The sequence below is a fragment of the Scyliorhinus torazame genome, chromosome 21 (genome assembly GCF_047496885.1).
Source record: "Scyliorhinus torazame isolate Kashiwa2021f chromosome 21, sScyTor2.1, whole genome shotgun sequence".
Classification (NCBI taxonomy): domain Eukaryota; kingdom Metazoa; phylum Chordata; class Chondrichthyes; order Carcharhiniformes; family Scyliorhinidae; genus Scyliorhinus; species Scyliorhinus torazame.
In genome coordinates this window covers 51,061,969-51,083,926 of record NC_092727.1, presented here as the reverse complement: position 1 = coordinate 51,083,926, position 21,958 = coordinate 51,061,969, and the positions used below count along the sequence as shown (strand labels likewise).

General features: G+C 48.7%; 1 protein-coding gene across 1 annotated transcript in view; it reads right to left on the bottom strand.

Annotated features, from left to right (window-relative positions):
- The window catches only part of LOC140398054 (CMP-N-acetylneuraminate-beta-galactosamide-alpha-2,3-sialyltransferase 4-like), a 125,755-nt gene extending 108,673 nt beyond the window's left edge, over positions 1-17,082 (bottom strand). The window contains exons 1-4 of the mRNA XM_072486266.1: positions 17,049-17,082; positions 13,177-13,407; positions 9,502-9,589; positions 8,826-8,873 (exon numbers count right to left, since the gene is read on the bottom strand). Of these exons, the coding sequence (XP_072342367.1) occupies positions 8,826-8,873; positions 9,502-9,589; positions 13,177-13,407; positions 17,049-17,082 (401 nt within the window). The remainder of the gene's footprint in view (positions 1-8,825; positions 8,874-9,501; positions 9,590-13,176; positions 13,408-17,048) is intronic.
- Between the last annotated feature and the right edge of the window lie 4,876 nt (positions 17,083-21,958).

Here is a 21,958-nt window from a genome sequence, read left to right as displayed (position 1 = left end):
TAATTCAAATTTATCTGGGCCAGATCCATCCTTATCCCATTGAAATGTCTTTCCCCCAGTTAATTATTATTAATCTGGATTGCTCATTGCCCTTTTCCATAACCAACCTAAACCTTATGATATAATGATCACTCTTCCCTAAATATTTCCCTTCTGAGACTTGATCCACTTGACCCACCTCATTCTCATGGATCAGGCCCAGTATTGCCACCTTTCTCATTGGACTCCCGACGTTTGGCTGTGAAAAAATGCTCCTGAACACACGTCAGGATTTCTTGCCCCTCTCTTCCTTCTACACTACTACTATCCTAGTCTATGTTCAGATAATTTAAATATTCCATTATAACTACCCTATAATTCTTGCACTTCTCTGTAGTTTCCTTGCAAGTTTCTTCCTTTGCGTCTTTCCCACTAGGCAGAACCCCCGAGACTACACTGAGAAGTATATTTGCAACATTTTTGTTCCTTCGCAAAATAGATTCTACCCTTGACCCCACTGGGACATATTCTAACTCCAGCATTACCTTGTTAGAAAGAACATCAGGGAATGACTAAACAGTTACTCAGGAGAAAAGAATTAGAGTGCGGGAGGAAGTTTGCAAGAAATGTAAAACTTATATTGCAAACGGATAGATTCTTACACGTATCAAAAATGAAGGGAGTAAATAAAGAGAGTGAGAATGGTGAGTTAAAAATAGATAATAAGGAAATGGTGGATGAAATTAACAAATATTTTGTTTCTGTCTTCATTATAGAAACTACAAAATGCATTCCAGTAATAGCTGTAAATCAGGAGGTGGAAGGGAGAGAGGAACTTGGTGAAACTGCAATCACTAGGGAAGTGGTACTGAGCAAACTGATGGAGCTCCGGGGTTGGGGGTGGGGTTGTAAAAGTATTTTGGTCCTTGTAGATTTCATGTCAGGTCTTAAAAAGATGGCTAATGAGGCAGTAGATGAGTTGGTGTTAATAGTCCAAAATCCACTACATTCTGGAAAAGTTCCATCAAGAGGTATAGCTGGGTACTTAGAAAAACTCAAGGGAACCGGGAAGAGTCAGCTTGGTTTTGTGCAACGGAAATCATGTTTAACCAATTTATGGACGTTTTTTGAAGGCGTGCTGTGGATAAAGGGGAACCTGTAAACATGCTATACTTGGATTTCCATCAGGCATTTGATAAGTTGCCACATCAAAGATTACTGCAGAACATGGAAACACATATTGTGGTGGGGAACATATTGACCTGCATAGATTAGCCGATTGGCAGAAAACAGAGAGTATGCATAAATGGGTCTTTTTTAAATTGCAGGATGTGAGAAATGGAATTGTGCACCAGTTTGTGCTGGGGTTGAGGGGAAGGAAAATACATTGTGTGGAGGACATAAGGAGATTGCAGACAGATATGGATCAATTGAGTAAATTGGCGAAAATCTGGCAAAGTATAATGTGGGAAAATATGAAGTTGTTCACTTTCGCAGGAAGAATAAAAAGGCAAATGTTACTTAAACTGAGGCTGGCTGCAGAATGCTGAGGTACAGAGAGATTTAGGTGTGCGAGTGCATGACCCACAAAAAAGTTGAAATGCAGATTGTTAAGGGCCAGGGTTTAGAGAACCCCAAAGTATATCATGGAGCTCACCTGACCCAAAACTTTTAATAGATTGTGGTATGGGGAGCACATGGCCCACTCTACAGGTGTTGTACAGCAGAAATCGAAAAGTAATTTTTAAAGCAAAACAATGCCTATTCTAAGAACTCAAGTTAACCTTTTTAAAATATACAGTGAACATCTTGGCAACCATCAATTCACATAGAACCCCCAAAGAATACAACACTAAGTAATCCTTAAACTTTCCTTTTAACATCCATAAGACGTTTTTAAAAAAACTTTAACAGAAGCACATCAGGTTTAAATTCACTACTGAGAACAGTTATCACTCTGAATTCACCAAATGATCAAGAGATAGTCTTTACATGGCAGAGAGAACAACATTACACCTTCTTTGGCTGGCTGCATCTCCAACACTGAAACAAAACCAAAAAACACAGACACACCCAAGCTTTCCTCAAAGTGAAACTAAAAGTTGACAGATAGCCCAGCTCCACCCACAGTCTGACATCACTGCAGTAATAAACACCCATTTCTTAAAGGTACTCTCACATGACAAGATACAACATATAGTCAAGAAGGCTAATGAAATGTTATCCTTTATTATAAGAGAAACTGATGTTATGCGTCAGTTATATAGGGCATTAGTGAGACCACAGGGTGGATTGTCCACCACCTGCTGCCTGTAGCAGGGTTCCCAATGTGGTGGAGAATCAAACGTCAGGCTAAGGCGCCGATCCCGTTCTAATGCTCCGGCCCCTCGCCAGCGGCAGCAGGGGGCTACACGTCCCACACCGGCGGTAACATGCAAATGGATCATTCAAACCCTGTACCTGATTAATGAGCTGGAAGCCAGATTCTCCCTCCCTCCATGATGCTCCGACCAACTTGCCTGGGATTCATGCGCGCAGAAATTGAAGCAAGTATTTTCAAACGGGATTCTGACATGGTGGACCCCATGGTGGGCCAAGGGGGTAAGTATGTGAGACTTGTGATGATGGGGATGTGCTGAGCAGATGCACAAAAGGTGGTTCTCCTCCAAAGTAGCTATAATTAGTCTCTTTTACTCAAAATAGCCACAAAAACAGGGAAAAAAAGTATCAGCACAAGAGTCAATGCTGAGCAAAAGTAGCTCCAGAGGCCACAGAGAAACATAAAGCAGCAGGAGCCAGGAGGAACAGGCGGTCGAGTCGATGGACACACGAGGTGAGCAAGTGCTGGCCATACCAGAACGAGAGAGGCCAGCAAACCGCACACGGAGCTCCCCCACTGGAGGTTGGATGGAGGAAGTTCCTCATGAGAAAGTTAAGGGAGCTCAAGGAGGAAATCAAGACTGTGATTAAAGCTGTGGTCAGGGTGGCAGTCGCGGAGGCCCTGGCCACCATGCTGGTGTCCCTGGACAAAGCAAAGAGACAACTGGAGGCCCAGGGGAACAGCATCAAGGAATTGGGAAAAAGCCTCAATGGATCAGAGCGACCGCATCGTTCCTCTACAGAGGAGATAGTGAGGTTGGTGGCGATGCAGGGAAGTTTAAAGGGGAAAGTAGAGGATCAGGAGAACCGGTCATGGCACCAGAGCTTAAGGATAGTGGGCCTGTCAGAGGGAACCGAAGGCAGGGACCCCACGGATTATGTGGCCCAAATGTTGTGAAACCTGGTGGGAAGGGACAGCTTCCTCAACCCACCAGATATAGACAGAGCTCACCGGTCGCTCCTATCGAAACCAAGACCAGAAAGCAGCCGAGGGCGATAATCACAAAAATGCATCAGTACCTAGACCAGTCATAGAAGTACTGGATAGGTTTGGGTTCACCGCCTGAGTGAAATTTCTGCATAACAATCCCATGGCCAGCATGCAGACGTACGTCACCAGCTGCACAGAGGCACAAGGCAGGGATGCCCGCTGGCCCCGCTCCTATTTGCTCTGGCGATCTAAACACTGGCGATCGACCTCAGAGTGGTGAAGAATTGCAAAGGGATCCAGAGTGGGGGCAGAGAGCACAGAGTCTCACTCTATGCAGGTGACCTACTCCTCTACGTCTCAGACTCCCAAAACAGCCTGGAGGGGATGATGATGCTCAGGAAAGAGTTTAGAACTTTCTCGGGCTGCAAACGCAACTTGAGCAAAAGTGAAATCTTCCCAGTGAACCCGCAAGAGAGAGGGACAGAGCTGAAGGGACTGCCGTTGAACACGGACAAGTTAATTCCGCTACCTGGGGCTCCAAAATGCCCACGACTGGAAACGTATCCACAAATGGAACATCACTACTCCAGTGGAGGAGGTAAAGAAGGACCTCAGAGGTGAGACACACTCCCAGTCTCCCTGGCGGGGAGGATGCAGGCGTCAAGGTGAACGTTCTGTACAGGATACTCTTCTTGTTCAGATCCCCACGGCCTTCTTTACCACAATAGACAGAATGATCATGGTGTTTGTGTGTGTGTGTGCGGGTGCAGGGGGGGGGGGGGGGGGGTGGTGAGGGGAAGAATCGAAGGATCCCCAAAAACATTCTAAAGAGTAAGAGAAGCATGGGATTCCTTGCCCTCACAAACTTGCAATATTACTATTGAGTGGCCACAGCGGAAAGAGTGAGGGGATGGGTAAGGGAGCCCGAAGCAAAATTGGCAAGGATGGAGGATAGTGCCGGGACGTCCCTCCGGGCTCTTGCCACAGCAACACTCCCACCCCTGTCAAACCCAGTGCAAATAGCCATGCTCCAGTCATGGAACCAGCTAAGGCAGGACTTCAGCCTGACTGAAATGTCCACCATGGTCTCCATCTGCAACCATCACAGGTTAACGTCAGCTGGGAGCGAGGTTGCTTGTGCATGTTCATAATGTGGAGGTGCCGGCGTTGGACTGGGGTGAGCACAGTAAGAACATCTTACCATGTTCATAATGTTATTCATCTGTTGATTGTATATATTTGACCCATGGATAATGTTGATAAATTGTTTATAGCTTTTTGCTGCAAGTGTTCTTGTAATATAAATCAAGCTATCAGACAAGAACATTACACAGAGGTTTACTACATTGACCTTGGGTAGGGTGCTCTTTCCAAGAGCCGTTGCAGACTCGATGGGCCGAATGGCCTCCTTCTGCACTGTAAATTCTATGATTCTATTCTATGATTTAAAAGCAAAATACTGTGAAAGCTGGAATTCTGAAATAAAAACAGAAAATCCTGGATAAACTCAGCAGGTCTGGCCCCATCTGTGGAGAGGGAAGCAGCGTTTCCGCTTCAAGTCCGTATGACTTCTTCAGAACAAAAGAGAGGGAGAAATGTGATGGATATTATACTGTTTTCAGAGGAAGTGGAGTCGGTGGAGCAAAGTAGAAGGTCAGGGATAGGTGGGAGCTCAGAAAAGATCAAAACATTTCTAGCTGTTATTTCCGGGACTGTCTAAACGACGTTGCAGAGGCTGAGCACCAACTCCGAGACTCCTCTGACGATCTCCTCCTGGAGCAGGACCCAACCACTGAAAATACATAGACATAGACATAAAACATACAGTGCAGAAGGAGGCCATTCGGCCCACCGAGTTTGCACCGACCCACTTAAGCCCTCACATCCACCCTATCCCCATAACCCAATAACCCCTCCTAACCTTTTTGGTCTCTAAGGGCAATTTATCATGGCCAATCCACCTAACCTGCACGTCTTTGGACTGTGGGAGGAAACCAGAGCACCCGGAGGAAACCCATGCAGACACGGGGAGAACGTGCAGACTCCGCACAGACAGTGACCCAGCAGGGAATCGAACCTGGGCCGCTCCCGCTGTGAAGCCACAGTGCTAACCACCTGTGCTACCGTGCTGCCCTGTTCAAGCCACTGTTTCCAGGACTGTCTAAAGAAACCATGAACTCTCTCCTCCATCTTGATCCCCTTTTCAAATCCAATCTTTTTAATCCATTCACCCCCACCTACTGCCCTCACAACCTTCCCCCGCCAAACCACCACTGCTCCACCCTCTCCACAGTGTCATCTGTCTCTTCTTCTTAAGTTTGGCTTTCAGAGACCGCTGACTTTGTTCTGTTGTTGGCACATTTTGCTATCTTACCTTAATGCCACTCTCAACACCTTCTTTAGTCTTTAACACTGTGTTAATTACCATTAACACTCCTTTTGTCTTGTGCCCATGACGGCTTTGTCAAATCTCTACTGACTTCCCACCTATCATTGATCTTCTATTTTACTCCACTTGCTCCACCGATTCCAGGTTAGACCCCCAAGATGTTAGTATTATTGGGTTAGGGACTGTGGTATTCTTTGTGTTGCTTATTTCAGGATGGTTGGCGTAGTGTTCACAAAGACCACAACATGGCTTTAACTTAAACAAAGCTATGAATGTATTTACACTACTAACTTGGATTTGACATGTGTTCCTTAAGAATATACAGTTGATTAATAACATCTAACTCCACTCATCTATAGCTAATCTCACTACTGGTTTAAACTATGATCCACACCCACTTGCACTGTCTGCTCTTCTGACTTTCACCAGCTGTCTCCTGCATACACTCCTCCCCTAAGGTCTCACATCACTGATTTATATAGTTGTAATGTAGCCCTCTCTAGTGGTGACTCTGAACACTACATTAACCCTTGCAATGCTGATAATTATGACAATACTACAGGGACCCATAATGTTTTGCTTAAAGTAGATGAAATTTGAGGTTCAAGGCACTTGCTCAGTTAATAAAGCCACAAGGTTCCAAACAGAAATAAACTGCACAAGGTCAGAAAGATAAAACAATTTAGGATATTTATCCTTGCTCTAATGTTCAATGTTAATATGAGTTACATTATGAATTAACAGACAAACTGCGGTTGAACACACCACACTGCATAATAAATGCCAAATGACACCAGGAAAGATGGTTTGTCAACAACCCACCCGGATGTCAGTGACACTGTGAGTCAACCAATCTCATTTGCCTCTCTCAGTACTGGAAGATCCTGCCATCGACTAATGATGGGGTACCTTCGCCGCTGCAAAATATGCTACGGTTGCAGTGGGGGTGTGGGGGTGGGGGGGTGGGGGGGTGGCAAGGGGGGCGGTGGTGGAAAATGCTGTCCGGAGTCAATGAGTGGGATTTTCCAATCCCTCCAGTGGTGGGCATTGCAGTGGTTGGGACTTTACTTTTGCCACTCTCCAAATCTGCCTGTGCTGCCCCTAACTGTGCCCACTGCTGGCAAGACTGGAAATTCCCAGGAAATGTGTTCTTCATTGAGAATGGGGAGTCAGGAGGTGAGTTACTCAACAAAGTATTCCCAGCTGCTGACCTACCTTTGTAGCCACAGGCTGGAACAGTTAGTTTTCTGGTCAATCGTAACACCACCCCCTTCCCACTCTCCTCCCACTATTCCTGGCAGGTGACTGGTAGTGAATCCCGCAATAGTAATGTCATTGAATGTCAAGGGGAATGATTAGATTCTCGCTTGCTGCAGATGGCTATTGCCAAGCATTTATGTAACATGAATTTTACCTGCCACTTATCAACCCAAACCAGAATGTTCTTCAGGTATTGCTGTAAATGGATACGGACTACTTCAGATTTCAGGATTTACGATTGGTACTGAACATTGTGCAATTGCCAATAAATATCTGACTGCTATATATTGTGACCAATGCCTCGCTGGATGGTATGTCACATGAGTACGTGGTGACATCATCAAAGGCACTTGGGAAAGTTTCCTTCTCCATTTTAGACTGAGCAAGCAAAGCCTCTGCAATAAACACTGACAACTGGCTAACTAACTTACAGTGTGCCAATGTGGTTCTCCTTTGTCTACACTGAGCAAAAGTAAAACCTCTGAAAACAACTGACCATACGATGGAGGGAAGGTCATTATTGAAGCAGATGAATATGGTGGGGCTGAGGACTGAGGAACTCCTGCAAGTTGAGATGGTTGACTTCCAACAACAAAAATCATCTTCTTTTGTGCAAGTTATGACTCCAACCAGTGGAGAGTTTTACCCCTGATTTCCATTAACTTCAATTGTACCCGGGCTTCTCAAGGCCAAGCGGCACCAAATGCTGCCTTGATGTGACTCAATTTACATATTTCTCAGGAGCCCAACCCTTTGGGCTCATTCCCAGGATATTATTTTGTGCAAAGGGAAAATAATGAAATACACCTTTGGAACAAAAGGCGTGTAAGCTTGATCCACTGTTCGGAAACAACAAGAAGAGGACAGAGACCAGCAAAAACATAGGGGGCGATTCTCCGATATGGAGGCCAAGTGTTTGCGCTGTCGTGAACGTCGTTGTGTTTCATGACGGCGCGAACAGGGCCCAGGCACGGCCTATTCTGGCCTCCACAGGGGGCCAGCACGGCACTGGAGCGGTTCACGCCGCTCCAGCGTCCTTACGCATTGCCAAATGGGCGCCGCGCCAACCCGCGCGCATGCGCAGTTGGGGCATCCCAATTCTGCGCATGCGCAGTTGGGCCGTGCCATCCTGCGCATGTGCAGGGAATGTCTTACGCACGCCGGCCCCTCACCAACATGGGACCAGTGTTCTGGGGCCGCGCGCGGAAGGAGGTAGGCCCGGGGGGGGGGGAGAGGCCGGCCCGCCCAGTGGGCCCCGAATGCGGGTCATACCTCATCGGAGGCCACCCCAGTGAAGGAGCCCCCTTCCCTCCCCCACAGGCCGCCCCCCCCAGCATTCCCGCAGAGTTCCCGCCGGCAGCAACCAGGGGTGGACGGCACCGGCGGGAACCTGTCGTATCGTAGCGGCCGCTCAGCCCATCCGGCTGGAGAATCGCCGCTCGCCGGTTCTCCGAGCGGCCTGGTGCGAATCGCGTGCTGCTGGTTTCCGGAGGGTGGGAGAGTTGCGTGCGGGGGTCGGGGCGGCGTGGCGCGATTCGCGCGGCGCCCCGGCGATTCTCCCACCCGGCGTGGGGGGGGGGGGCGCGAATAGCACCCATAATGTTTTATTTCCAAAGTATAAGGAAATAGTTAGTAACCCGGAAACTTTGAGAGAAGTCAAAAGGAATGTTTGGCTACATAGTTCATCCAGGAGGAAGGAGACTACAAAATCCTCTATTTTCCTTGTTCATTTAGCTTCAAATTCTGAGGAGTAAGCTGAGCTCAGGAGCAGGACGGACTGCAAGATTCTATGTATACACTTATCTTCAATATGTCTATTGTGCTGGATGTACAAAGTTTATAAACAGCTATGGCAAGAGGCAAGCAACCAAACTTGTTTTTACTCACATTGGGAGCGAGACCTTCATGTGGAATTTGGCCAGCTGAAGAGAAATCCTAAAACACACCAAATATTGTCCGTCAGACACAAGTTACATAAGTGAGACAAGAGCAAATTTTAATTTTGCATTAAATAGCAACAAAGAGTCCAAAACATATCTCACTGGTACATTCAATAATTTCCCCCTCAGAATTACAGATTCCATTGACCACCTATTGTACAAAGGACCTAAAGAATTGTTTTTTAATTGATTTGTGCAAATTCAACAGTAGAAAATTGATGGTAACCTGGTAGACCGCCTTACTGGTCAGGAAATAGCTTGGGAGGTGGGGATGGCGATGGGCGAGTGGGACAATTATAGAGATAAATAATAATGAACAGAGTGTAATACGAAAGACAAAGAGCAAGTTTTTCATATTTAGTGTGACAATAATTCTCACCACTTTGGCTTCAGTGGGTAATTACTGAAGGCTGGAAATGAAACCAGGGTTAACATGAATCTCTGCTCATTATTATATACCCTTGTTGCCAAGTCAGCTTCTGAAAAAATACTTCCTGATGTGTAATTATCAAAAATTAACAGAGGTTTTGCTGAAACATACATTTAACCAGTACAATCATTATTTCCACTCCGCGCCAGAAAGGGAAATGTTTATGGATGGAGACACATTTGAAACGACTTACCAAAGGAACCCATTCCAATGAAAGGTCAAAATTAATAAGATCAGTACGACAGAGACAAAGCGAAAGAGACGTTTATTCTTATTCCAACCTATAAACAACGGGAGATAAATAAGTTACTTTGTATTGCCACTCACGCTCTTCCATATCGCACTCCTTACAGCCACAGACAGACAATGAGCAGGACAACCCGTACATTAACATTACAGCACCATAATGTGTGAGGGCACATCTCCTTGAACATTGAACTGCAATTTGTCCACTTCACATCATGTTGATTGGAATGGGAAGGGATTTGGAAGTGAAATGAAAGCAGGAGGTCTGATTCGACTCTGAGTAAATTGAGAATGAAAATATGTGACTTCAGATCTCACCCATCAACAACAGCAACTTGTATTCATATAGCACCTTTAATGCAATAAAATGTCCCAAGGTGCTTCACAGGAGCAATACAGAACAAAACGATTCAAGGCGCACAGGAAATACTTGGCCAAAGCTTGTTCAAAGGGAAAGGTTTGAAGGAGCTTCTTGAAGGAGGAAAGAGAGGTGGAGAAGTGGCGAGGTTTAGGGAGGGAATTCCAAAGCTTAGAGGTTCAGCAACTGATGGGATGGCCCCAATGTTGGAAATTAAAATAAAGAACACTTAAAAGACCAGCAGCAGGCTTCTCCGTTTCTGAGACTACTGTTGACGCCAACGCAGAATTCATGGGCTTTCACGACAGCAAAACTGTCGCCACTCCTGGACCAACGCTGCTACTGTTAAGGCACGTGGAACAAAATCGATTCCAATGAGAAATGGTGTGGGATTCGCCAGTTTCGCAATTGACACTCAGGAGGCTGACAAGCTGCAGTTGCATATACGCACTGCACTCCCCACACACACGCCATGCCAGCCAACAAGATGGCAGTAAGATGTACAGCCCCACGTTTTGCAGACGCAGAGCTGGAGATCCTCCTGGACACCGTGGAGGACAGGAGGATGACCCTGTACCCCAACCCAGGTAGGAGGATGGCAGCTGCCGCCATTCGTCGTGCCTGGGCGCAGGTGGCAGAGGCGGACGCCACCATGGGCAACGTAGTCCGGACTAGCCAGCAGTGCAGAAAAAAACTGCATGGCCTCCTCACAACGGCCAGGGTGAGTAGGCAGCACTGTGCCCCTGGTACCAACCCACGTCCAACGCATCTGTAACCGGACCCACCCCCCGCCCCCACCGGGAGGGCTGCCAAACCACCACTCTGCACCACATGCCATACCCATACTGACCGCCTGGTCATTGAGGCCACCAGCGCCCACCCCCTGGGCTGCATGAGTCAGACTCTCTAACACTGTCATCATCTTTTTCTCCCCCCCCCCCACCACCCCCAGTAGAAGGCCGCGTACAACCGGCGGGAGTGGGAGAAGACCAGGTGGGGGACCACCAGACCTGCGACCCCTCACATAGGAGAGCAGAGAGCCCTGGACGTGGCCGAAGGAGGAAAGGGAGGTCGCCGAGGTAGAGTTCGGCCGAGGGCGAGAAAGTGAGACCCCGCTCAGTTGCGATCCCCATGTCACATGTGCCAACCACACCCCCCAACACCACCCCCACACCACCCTCACCTCCACACTACCCTCACCCTACACCACCCTCACCACCACACCACCGCCACCCCACCCGCACCCCACCCTCACCTCCACACCACCTCACCCTACACCACTCCCACACCACCACTCCCTACCCCCACCCATATGCCCACCCCCACTCCCACCTGCCCACTTGTGTCTTAAAGGACCTGTGTCTTGTGTCTTACAGGACCTGCTAGACCAGCCAGTGCCACAGACGGAGCTCCCACAGGGAGCCAAGCAGCGATGGGAGTAGCTCGGACACAAGCCCTCCGTCCGAGACTCAGGTGATCCCAGACCTCCAGTCGGAGGATGACCGTGATTTCCCATCCCAGCTGTCTCCAGCACACTCCACCATCCCAGAGACACTCACCTCGGTTGGGCACTTTAGTGAAGATGCTCCTGGGACACTCTCTTGTGCGTACCACACAGCTGATGGGGTTCAGCATTCCAAGGCCTGAGGAATTCGGTGAAGGTGCTGGTAGAGGCCCAGGACAGGGTTGCCGACTCACAGGCAACCGTGTTCCAGAGCCACCTGGACATCGCATCGCATCGGCTCTCCTGAGCGTGGCCCAGTCACAGCAGGCCATGGCTGGGAATGTCAGCGGCATTGCTCAGACGCTGGCCGCATGGCGCAGACCCAGAGGGAGGTGGCCCAGTCGCTGGCTGATGTGACACAAATCCAGAAGGTGGTGGCACAGTTAATGGGTGATGTGGCGCAGTCCCAGACGGAGATGGTCCACTTCCTGTGCTCCATGGCCATGAATGTGCAGACCCTGATCGAGACCAGAGTGGGCCTCCCGGACTGGCAACTGCAGGAGGCTGGGGAACCTCAGGGGATAGCTCCTCTCACACCCGTGCCCCGTGGAGACACCCGGGGGCCATCGGGCACCCAGAGAGAGGAGGTGGTGATGGGACCTGTACCAGTGGCTCCCACAGGGGAGATGCCGGAACACTGCAGCACATCGGACTCCCCCTCCCTCTCTCTGCCCTGGTGCGCAGTGGGTAGAATGGGATGGCAGCACATCACCCGGGACACCCGAGCAGCAGGAGTTAGCATAGCTTTAATATTATTTATTTTCCTTGTATTGGGACATATGCCTGCATTGGAATAAATAGAACCAAAGTCTGCGGAACAGCAATTGATCATTGTGTGTCACTTACATCAGTAAGTGCAGATTTTGGCCACATTCTTGCTTTGTTCTTCTCACAACAGCGATGTCATCAGTGATACAGATGCATCCTGATTCAGTGCAGGTAATGTGGTCCATGTGAGTTTGAAAGAAATCCTGGCTAACAGTTAGCCCAAAATTCAATTATTGAAAAGAGTATCATCTGAATGTGGTTTGAAATGTATGAGATAAGCTCTTGAGCTTTCTCCGTAAGATGTACTTACTTGGAGACATGCTTGGCATCAGACTTTGAGAAGAAATTTGCACCAGCAAATCTAGGATTTATCTCTTCTGATGTTGTCATTTTGCAAGGACACGATTTCAAATCTGCATTTAAATGTTGTTGATCAGGGTATACTCTCAATGATCCATCTTTCTGTGTGGCACATGGGATTAAACTGCACCAATTGGTCCATTCTTGTACTCTTCCAATGATGCTGCTTTCTCCATTCTATCTGATAATTGGATGTTGCAGTCCCATGGTAGATCAATTGATAGACTTGCAATCCCCTGAAAGTGTAATGTTGTAGCTCCCTTGAAATTGCCAAATTTGCCAAAACATATTGGATATTTTGATGTTAGTTTGTAAACTGAGATAATTGGAGGAGTTTCTAAGGTTCATTTGCCATGTGAGATCTGACAGATTCCATAGATTGTCATTATTGTGGGGCCTTCAGCGTTCACAAAGTAGGATAATTGTGACACCCAGGAGGATTGATTATGTTTGCATTCCAGGCCAATGGACCCTGCACATGGAACTTATGAACAGTTGTGAGCTGAAAGCTGCACAGCACCAGGTTTCACCATGGCCTTCCATGTCTTATAGAGTCTGTGGAGATAACATGTTGACACGAACCCCTGTGTCAATCTTGGACAGTCATAAACAGTGAACAACCTTCTTAGTACAGGTCATTTTAATTGTGATAAACATTTTGAATGGTGTGACAGCGTCTGTAGTTCCCATGAAGTTGAAGTTGTGAATCATGTGTTCACCGCTCTCCACCTCCTCATCCACAGCATCGCCATTTTCTGATTTGTCAGTCACCTCATGCACATATTTCTGACAGGTTAGCGGATGGTTTTGACTATCGTTCTCAGCAATAATCAGATAAGTTGAATCTACGAAGGTTCCTGATTCTTAACAACATTCATAGTCTTTTATTACACTCCTGTGTAATATCTTGATATACTACGGAGTATAATATGTGTTACACAAACCTTGCTTACTGATGAGGTCTACTGAATCTCGATGATGAAGACTCGAACTCGTCCAGTAGTAACAAAAGATTTATTGAGTAACTATAATAATAATTGCATGAGTTCTTTACTTTAACATTGATACTAGTGATAAGGTTAACAAGATCTAACTACAGTAACTACACGTAACGCCACTAACCATCTGAACTAATCTGATACTCCTGCCCTTGTCACAGTCCATCCAAAAGAGAGGGAGAGAGACCCAATGTGGTTTCTTTTATACCCCTGTTGGTCCGGCCCTCTAGTGATAATGTGGTGCTACTGATTACACATTAACTCCTTATGTACATGCACATACAGAGATCACTACATCCCCCTTTTTTTCTTGTGTTACATATTTTCTGTGTGTTGTAAAGAAAATTGAACGAACATAATGGATGCAGTTTGCAAATGCATTACATAACATCAATGAAGTAATCAGTCAAATGTTAATACATTCAGTCTCTTCGGGGTTTTTTTTCATTTGCTTGAAACAGGTAGATAAATGATGATATGTATAAGTTGTGATGATATTGATGATTATACACAGCCAATTAATATTTATGAGTTCAATCTTAATGAACTTATTCGGTTGAGTTGCTTTCTTCTTCTGTTGTTGAAGTGGTGATGTTGATGTTGTCATTTCTTTGTGAACGTCGCCAATGTTCTTGTGTTTAAATAACCAAGAAGTCATCATGAGGTGTCTGACTGGTCGAATCACTTTGTTTTCTGATTTTGACTTTTTTTTCTATGCTTGTGGTATCGATTCTGTATTACATCTTTGTTGTCTGACCTGGACATTTTCCTGTGCTTGCGGTATTGATTCTGTGTGCCATCTGCCTTGAAAGCTGGTTTGCTTGTTTGTTGTGGAGAAAATGTGCATTTGTGAGATTTGTTGACATGCCATGGTATGTTTGTACTCTTGTCATTGTTTTGGAATGTACTGTTGCATTGTCCTTCATGTGCAGAGTTGTACCATGTTGTACAGGTCGTTGTTTCATTGTTGTTGTTTCTGTCGTTTCTGTCTTTGTTGTTTTTGTCATGCTTGTTGTTGCTGTTGTTGTCTTTGTTTTGCTTGTTGTTGTTGGTTTTGTTGTTGTGCTTGCAGTTTTTGTTGATGTTCGTGTAGTTTTTGTTGTTGTTCTTGTAGGTATTGTTTCTGTTTTGCTTCTTGGGGTTTTTGTCGTTCTTGTTGCGCTCAATGACTGTTCCGTGTGGATAATTCAAGTCATTCTCAAAGTTATTTGTGTCAGTGTCCTTTGTGGTATCTGATGTTTCATTGTGCGTTTCTTCTTGTGGATTGTGAGAATGATCTGATGTTGCATTGATCTTGGTGACATCAGTCATTTGTGGTTGATGTGATTCCTCTTTGATTTCTTCATGCTCCTCTTTTGGAGTCATTTCAGGTTCACTTGAATCATCATTGATTTCTTGGTGCAGCTCTTCTGTAGTTATTTCTGGTTAATTTGAATCATCTTTGGTTTCTTGTTGCTCCTCTTCTGGAGTCAAAATCTTCACGATTTCATTTTCTTGTGGGTAGTTTAGAGGAGATGAGGTTTAAATTGACGTGGTCTCACTGGACTCAAGAGTAGTTTCACTAGAGTAGTTGAGTGCTTTTGTACATACGAGCTGAGATCTGTCAGTCTCGCTGTGATCTTGCACATCTTATATCACATTGTCACTATTCACACATACATAGACATTCAGTGACTTCTTGTTGGTTAAATAAGCTGGGTAGGCTTTCACAGTCTTTTTGTTGTTCACATGAGCTTGGTAGACTTTCATAGTCTGCTGCTGGTCACGTAGATAAGGTGGATAGACCTTCATAGTCTTCTTTGTGCAAGGTTGTTACTCTGGAGTCTTTAATTGCTTCCATTCTGGAGTCTGTCAATGAGCTCTCTGTGGAGTCTTGCGTCGCTCTCTCTGTGGAGTCTTTCATCGCTCTCTCTGTGGAGTCGTGCAGTGTTCTTTCTTTGGAGTCGATCTGTGCTCTCTCAATGGAATTGTTCTATGCTCTCTGTGTCGTTTTCTTCTTGGCTGATTGACAGGTTGCTGTCATCCAATGTTTCAACGATCCACTATTGCATCATGGTATTGGATTCATCTACCATGAGTAGATTCGTATTGAGCTTTTCAACCATGTTGCTGATGCTATGATCATCATATCTGAATAACTCAGCCATGTCTGAGTAGTATTCTTCAATATACAAATCATCTCTTTTTGAACGAATCATCTTCTTTGGTTTCGGATTTGTCATTGTGCTCTTCACTTTGGGTGGTGCAAACTGCTTGTTCCAGGGTGCTGCAGAGGTTATTTTCAACTGTTGGTAGAAGTTCAGACATTGTTCTGTCTTTCGAAATAAAATAATTGGGTTCTGTAGCTTTAAAACTCTTTTTTCAATTTTCGGGCATTTCCCCTTTAAGTGGGCGTGGTCCGGGTCCTCTGACATCATGACGCACGTGACGACATGCGTAGGACTCGGCTGCGCATGCGCAATCTGAGTTTCCTTTACTGTGCGCTCTCTTCGCAACTGCGCATGCACGGCTTTTCGCGCATGCGCACTGTTTTGCTGGTTTGCGTCTTTTATGGAAGTGCGCATGTGCAGACTGGTCAGACTGCACATGCGCAAGATGGCTGCCGCTCAGAACTTCCGTCTTCTTCTATTTGAATACAGGGAATACTCTGCCTCGTGGTGAGTATTCGTGCCATTTTTACGGATTTTGTTTTCTAGATACTGATTCTTTGTTTGGTAAAGACTCAAAGTATTAATTTTGTTTTTGTTTGTAAGCAAGACATTTTTGTATAGCGATTTCTAGAGTTAGATACTTATTTTGTGAAAGTCCTTCCCTCAAATCTTTTTCAGATAGTCCATAAATTAATTGATCCATTATCACAGTGTCTCTGAAATCACGCTGCTGGAATGCCTGTCCCGCCAGCATGGATTAAACCACCTTTTGAATGGCGGGACAAGGCGGCGCGGGCAGGCTCCGGGTCCTGGGGGGGGGGGCGGGGCGATCTGGTCCTGGAGGGGTGCCCCGTAGGTGGCCTGGACGCGATGCGGGCCTGTGCCGTGGGGGCACTCTTTTCCTTCCGCCTTCGCCATGGCCTTCACTATGGCAGAGGCGGAAGAGACCCCCTCCCCAGCGCATGCACTGGGATGATGTCAGCAGCCGCTGACGCTCCCGCGCATGCGTCGCCCGGCGAAGACCTTTCGACCCCGGCTGGCTGGCGTGGCGCCAAAGGCCTTTCCCGCCAGCCGGCGGAGCGCAAACCACTCCGGAGCGGGCCTAGACCCTCAAGAGACTTCCGCACCTTTGGGGCGGACCAACGCCAGAGTGGTTCCCGCCACTCCATTACGCCGGAACCCCCTGCCCCGCCGGGTAGGGGAGAATCCCGCCCATCATGTCAGATTGGTCATCATCTCATCGAATGGAGGAGCAGACTCGATGGACCGAATGACCGACCTGTGTCTTATGGTCTTGTGCTTTGAGTACACTTGCCTATATACGCCATCCAGCTCATTTTCCTTTTCCTCAGTTACCTTTTCCGTTCACTTTAGTATCATCTGCAAACATGACCCATTAGCACTGGGCCCTCGAAACCAAGATGCCAATGTAATACTTACATCAACATCAAACAGTAAGAAGTCTTACAACATCAGGTTCAAGTCGAACCGGTATATTTGGAATCACTAGCTTTCAGAGAGCAGCTCCTTCATCAGGTACATGGTCCAGGGGATGGCATGGTGGGCCCACGGGCGGTGGGACACCTGCCCTTTCCCCTGAGCCCACCGTGGCCACGAGCAGCCACCACCACAGATCCGCAACCCCCTCCTACTGATGGCGGCCCACCCCGACCACGCACTGGGGGCAGCAACCTGTTGAAGGAGCTGCGCTCCGAAAGCTAGTGATTCCAAATAAACCTGTTGGACTATAACCTGGTGTTGGAAGACTTCTTACTGTCCCCACCCCAGTCCAACGCTGGCATTTCCACATGATCAATATCGAAGAAATCTCATTCAACTCATCCTCCATTCTAACATAGTTATTCTAACTCTATTCTTATGCTTCAGACAGGTTCTTAACCCTTCCCAAGATTTATGAAAACTAACTTTTCATGTAGAACTTAGTCAATGCCTTTCAGATGTTTGGTGCACCATGATACACTATTTTCAATATCCAATGGAGAATGTCACTGAGTCAAAGAAATCACGGAGGTTAGTCAAGGAGACTCCCATCAGCCTTAGGCTATATTAAAAATAGTGCGCAATTTAATGGCTGTGTTGCGCTTAAGCGAGAGCGCAATGAGGTTGTTAAATCACGGGAGAGGCCGGAATCGAGAATCGCGATTGAACCGGCCCTCCTATTGGTGACATCCGGAACTCGCCTGAGCGTGGCGAGAAATCAATAATCACTACTTAAGCTCAATCTCCATACCAGTAACAAACCCCTATCTAAACCCCTCCCCAGCAAGCGGTCACGCGGGCATCGATTCATACTCCTTTTAAAAATGTGAAGTTGGCGGAAAGGTTGCTGCGGGGACCTAAGGAGGTGAGTAGCCATCTATGCTCACAGGCAATGAGCCCAGGGGCACTGGGGTTGCTGCCCCCATGCTTGGTCGGGATGGGCCTCCATCGGTAGGAGGGGGGTTGCAGGGCTGGGGTGGTGGCTGCCTGATGCTCGATCAATAACTCCAGAAGCGCGATTGGATGACAATTGAAGGCTTTATTGGACTAGATGTTTCCCCCAGCAGCGCAGATACAGAATGCAGCTGCTAGGGAGACACAGGCTATTATACTCCGCCTTACTGGGCAGAACCAGCAGGCAGGCTTCACCAATGATATTGCTGTCACAGGTACCTCCCACACCAGTGGTCTTACAGCATCAACTTGGGTACCGTAATACCCCTAATACCGACTACCACATTCACCCCCTGTTAAAAAAAAGAGTCCGGCGGGGGGTGGTGGTCTCGCGTTATACAGTGGTAGAGGTTGAGGTTATGGTGTTACTCGGTATTCATTAGTACAGTGTTTTGCCTCATCACATGTCGCAACTATTTACAGTATTTATTTACATTCAAAAGGAAGCAATTAGTCGGTCAGGTGCCCTGGTCGTCCTCTGTGATCGTCGCAGTTTCGGCGGAGATGCAGGTGCCGGCTCGGGCATCCGTGGCTCCGGGAGCGTGGCTTTGGCTTCTTCGGCAGCTTTATCGCCCCTAGATGGGACCGCTGGAGGACCGATCCACCTGGGAAGGGGCCAGCTGTGGGGTGCGCCGGTGGGAGGGAGGGTGGGGTTGGTGGTGGGGGTGTGGTTGGGGATCCAGCGGGCACCCGCAGGGAGACCGTATCCTATCGGCCGTCGGGGTACGCCACGCAGGCTTTTGAGGGTTAGCGTGAAGGAGGTGGACCCTCTCGACCAATGGGTCCGACTTGTGTGCCCGCACGTGTTTGCGGAGCAGGATGGGTCCAGGAGCTGCCGGCCAGGTTGGGAGCAAGGTCCCGGAGGAGGACTTCCTAGGGAAGACAAGGAGACGTTCGTGAGGTGTTTGGTTGGTCATGGTACACAGCAATGATCGGATGGAGTGGAGAGCATCCGGAAGGGCCTACTGCCAGCGGGAGACTGGGAAATTCCTGGACCGTGGGGCCAGTAGGACGGTCTTCATGACCGTTCCGTTCTCCCTCTCTACCTGTCCGTTTCCCCGGGGGTTGTAACTGGTCATCCTGCTCGAGGCAATGCCCTTGTTGAGCAGGAATTGACGCAGTTCGTCGCTCATAAAGGAGGACCCCCATCGCTGTGTATGTAGGCGGGGAAACCGAACAGTGTAAAGATACTGTGGAGGGCTTTTATGACGGTGGCTGCGGTCATGTCGGAGCAGGGGATGCCGATTGGGAACCGGGAGTATTCGTCAATCACTTTCAGGAAGTACGTGTTGCGGTCGGTGGAGGGGAGGGGCCCTTTGAAGTCAATACTGAGGCGCTCAAAGCGATGGGAAGCCTTTATCAGGTGCGCTTTCTCTAGCCTGTAGAAGTGCGGCTTGCACTCCGCGCAGATTTGGCAGTTCCTGGTGGCGGTCCTGACCTCCTCGATGGAGTAGGGCAGGTTGCGGGTCTTGATGAAGTGGAAGAATCGAGTGACCCCCGGGTGACAGAGGTCCTCGTAGAGGGCCTGGAGTCGGTCCACTTGTGCGTTGGCACATGTGCTCAGGATAGGGCATCAGGAGGCTCGTTCAGATTCCCGGGACGATACAAGATCTCATAGTTGTAGGTGGAGAGCTCGATCCTCCACCGTAAGATCTTATCGTTCTTTATCTTGCCCCGCTGTGCATTATCGAACATGAAAGCCACCGACCGTTGGTCAGTGAGGAGAGTGAATCTCCTGCCGGCCAGGTAATGCCTCCCCACAGCTTCTACTATGGCCTGGGCCTCCTTTTCAACGGAGGAATGGCGGATTTCTGAAGCGTGGAGGGTGCGTGAGAAGAAGGCCACGGGTCTACCCGCTTGGTTGAGGTAGGCCGCCAGAGCTACATCGGACGCGTCGTTCTCGACTTGGAAGGAAAGGGATTCATCGCTTGCGTGCATCGTGGCCTTTGCAATGTCTGCTTTGACGCGGCTGAAGGCCTGGCGGGCCTCTGCCGACAGGGTAAAAACCGTGGATTGAATTAGTGGGCGGGCCTTGTCCGCATAGTTGGGGACCCACTGGGCATAAATGAAAAAAATCCCAGGCAGCGTTTCAGGGCCGTGGAGCAGTGGGGGAGGGGAAACTCCATGAGGGGGCGCATGCGTTCGGGATCTGGGTCTATAACTCCATCATGCACTATGTAGCCGAGGATGGCTAGACGGTCGGTGCTGAAAATGCATTTGTCCTTGTTGTAGGTTAGATTAAGGATTTTTGCAGTATTGAGGAATTTTCGGAGGTTGGTGTCGTGGTCCTGCTGGTCGTGGACGCAGATGGTGACGTTATCGAGGTACGGAAACTTGGCCCGCAAACCGTACCGGTCAACCATTCGGTCCATCTCCCGTTGGAAGACCGAGACTCCATTTGTGACACCGAAGGGAACCCTTAGGAAGTGGTAGAGCCGCCCATCTGCTTTGAATGCAGTGTATTTGGGGTCGCTAGGGCGGATGGGGAGCTGGTGGTAGGCGGATTTTAGATCCATCGTGGAAAAGACCTTGTATTGTGCAATCTGAATGACCAAATCAGATATGCGGGGGAGAGGGTATGCGTCGAGCTGCGTATACCTGTTGATGGTCTGACTATAATCGATGACCATCCTATGCTTCTCCCCAGTCTTTACAACCACTACTTGAGCTCTCCAGGGATTGTTGCTAGCCTCAATAATACCTTCCTTCAGTAACCCCTGGACTTCCGACCGAATGAAGGTCCGGTCCTGGGCACTGTACCGTCTGCTCCTGGTGGCGGCGGGTCTGCAATCCGGGGTGAGGTTCTCAAAAAGGGAGGGCGGATCAACGTTGAGGGTCGCGAGGCTGCAGACAGTGAGGGGGGGTATAGGGCCACCAAATTTAAAAGTTAAACTCTGGAGGTTACATTGGAAGTCTAACCCTAGGAGCATGGCAGCGCAGAGATGAGGGAGGACGTAGAGGCGGTAATTTTTAAATTCCCTTCCCTGGACCGTGAGGTTCGCTGCGCAGAACTCTTTGATCTCTACAGAGTGAGACCCGGAGGCCAGGGAGATTTTTTGGTTAACTGGGTGGATGGGAGGAGAACAGCGCCTTCCCGTGTTGGGATGTATGAAGCTCTCAGTGCTCCCGGAGTCGATCAGGCAGGATGTTTTGAGCCCATTGATGAGCACGGTCGCCGTCACGGTCGAGAGCGTTCGGGGCCGAGACTGGTCCAGGGTCACCGAGGCAAGTCGCGGCAAAAGTTGGAGGTTTTCCTCGGGCGATGTGTGGCCATCCGAATCGGGGACCTGAGACTCCAGCCAAGATGGCGGCGCCCACTGGTAGCACATGTCTAGGGGGGTGCAAGATGGCGGTGCCCATCCGTCGCACCAGGTCCCTGGGGAACAAGATGGCGGTGCCCGGGACCTGCACGTGGTTCTGGAAAAGGAAGATGGCGGCGCTCTCTGGCCGCAAGTGGCTCGTGGAGAGAGTTGGGGTGGCGGTCCCAGTTCGCCCTGGGAGACCGCGGCAACCGCCCGGGCCTGGCATACCGCCACGAAATGGCCCTTTTTGCCGCACCCTTTGCAGGTGGAGGAGCGGGCCGGGCAGCGCTGCCGGGGATGCTTGGCTTGCCCGCAAAAATGACAGCGGGGCCCCCCGTGGTTGCCTGGTAGTCGCGCAGCACAAGCTTGTGGGGGGATGGGGGATGCATCAGAGTCGGTTGCGGGGGGGGTTTCCACGCTGCCCAAAGGGCTGCCACGCAGTCGGGAACGTACGCGCAGGCGTTTCAGGAGGCCACATCCAGGGAGCTAGCAAGGACCCGTGCCTCCTTG